Here is a 2,010-nt window from a genome sequence, read left to right as displayed (position 1 = left end):
AATGCAATGCAAAATGCAAAATGCGCCAAGGCGGGTGCTAAACTAGGTGTGAAATTGTACCACCCTAGCAAGTGCGTACAATTTACGATGCTACAGCTCTAAACAACTACTTTGAGTACAAAGAGATAATGGAAGACAAGAAGGTTCAGTTTGCAAAGACCAAGTTGAAGGGATCTGCCTTGACATGGTGGAATTACACCTAAGGAGAGAGGGTAAAGAAAAATAAGTCCATGATAAATTCATGGGTCTGGATGGTGAACAAGTTGAAGGAACAATTTCTACTGTTGGATTATGAAGTGCAAGTGTTCAAGAAGTTGCAGAATTTAAAGCAAAGAGACATGGATGTGGCAACCTATACTGAGGAATTCCATAAGCTTAGTATGAGGTTTTTTAATGCAGAGAATGAGAAGGAGAAAGTGGCCAGGTATTTGAATGGCTTAAGGTTCAACATTCAGGATGAGTTGAGCCTAGTTACTCCTAAGACAATGGAAGAATTCTTCCAAGTGGCAAGTAAAAAAGAGGAGAAGTTGAAAAGAAAACAAGAACATCAAGGTAGAGGAAGAGGAAATTTCAAAGGTAGGGGTAGTTTTGGTGCAAGAGGAAAATATCAAAAGCAACAAGATGAATATAGTGGACACAATGAGAAAGGTGGAGAGAAAAGAAATAGAGGAGGCTTCAGAGGTAGGAGGCCCAATGTTAGAGGAAGGTTTAATGGATCAGGAAGAGGTTCTAACACCTTCTTTGGTAGGTGTTACAATTGTAACCAATTTGGGCACCTAGCCTTCAATTGCCCAGAGAAACATGCCTCAAGATCCCATGGTGGGGAAACGAGAAACCAATTGGTACAAGAAGAGGATGCTCAAAGTGTGAACTGACCTTCTAGGCTTGCTAACCCCGAGTTTGGAGAAAGTTTGATGATGAGAAGAACACTTCTCAAGGTACCAAACACTAAGGAGCCACCACAAAGGAAGTATTTGTTCTGGACCTCATGCAAATCACATGGGATGGTATGCAAGGTAATTGTAGATTTAGGCTCCACTAATAACTTAGTGTCCTCAGAGATGGTTGAGAAACTAAATCTGAAAAAAAACCCTCATCCCACACCATATAGGGTATCATGGCTAAACAAAGGTCAATAGGTTCTTGTCAATGAACAATCTTTGGTAGAGTTTCATATTGGGGGCTATAAGGATAAAATCCTTTGTGATGTTATTCTCATGGATGCTTGCCACCTACTTCTAGGCCAAACTTGGCAATATAACCAAAAATCACATCATGATGGTCAGAAAAAAAACTTATACCATTGACAAAGATGGAGTATCATTCACCTTGAACCCCCTACAGGATGAAGGATCAAATAGACAACTTGGGTCTAGTGTCATGGTAGTAGGGGAGAAGGAGTTTTTGAGGACCTTGAAGGAAGAGGGATGTCAAGAGTTTTCTCTGATTGTTAAGCCAAAGTATGGATCGGTTTTGTCTACAAACAAGGGAGAAACCATTCCTAGTGAAGTCCAAACCATGTTGGATAAGTATAAGGGTATTGTGGTGGATGATCTACCTAATTCCTTGCCTCTAATCAAGAATATAAGTCATAATATAGATCTGATTCCAGGTGGCACATTGCCTAATAAGGCTTCTTACAAGATGGCCCCTTCCCAAAATGAAGGATTAGCAAGACAAGTTCAAGAGTTGTTGGATAAGTGCCTAGTTAGGGAGAGTCTAAGCCCTTGTGAAATCCCTACCGTGTTGGCTCCCAAGAAGGATGGTAAATGGATGTTATCCACTGATTCAAGAGCCATAAATAGGATAACCATCAGATATAGGTTTGCTATGCCAAGAATGGAGGATTTTATGGATTGTCTAGGAGGAGCCTACTATTTCTTAAAAATTGACTTGAAGAGTGGGTATCATCAGATTAGGATCAGAGAAGAGGATGAATGGAAGACAACATTCAAGACAAATGAAGGCCTTTATGAATGGATGGTGGTTCCCTTTGGGCTATCAAATGTC

The 2,010-nt window shown here is 40.4% G+C and overlaps 1 protein-coding gene across 1 annotated transcript; it reads left to right on the top strand.

Moving 5' to 3' along the window:
- Nucleotides 1–251: 251 nt before the first annotated feature.
- Nucleotides 252–875, top strand: LOC131072020 (uncharacterized). The gene has a single exon (XM_058008021.2). It carries the CDS (start codon nt 252–254, stop codon nt 873–875), a length of 624 nt encoding a protein of 207 aa, XP_057864004.2.
- The last annotated feature ends 1,135 nt before the right edge of the window (nt 876–2,010 follow it).

The sequence above is a fragment of the Cryptomeria japonica genome, chromosome 1 (genome assembly GCF_030272615.1).
Source record: "Cryptomeria japonica chromosome 1, Sugi_1.0, whole genome shotgun sequence".
NCBI classification, from domain to species: Eukaryota; Viridiplantae; Streptophyta; class Pinopsida; order Cupressales; family Cupressaceae; genus Cryptomeria; species Cryptomeria japonica.
This window is presented reverse-complemented; position numbering and strand designations above follow the sequence as displayed.

Bases quoted from the DNA above. Each gene is read 5' to 3' on its own strand.
- LOC131072020 (XM_058008021.2), top strand. From the start codon at position 252: ATGGTGAACAAGTTGAAGGAACAATTTCTACTGTTGGATTATGAAGTG.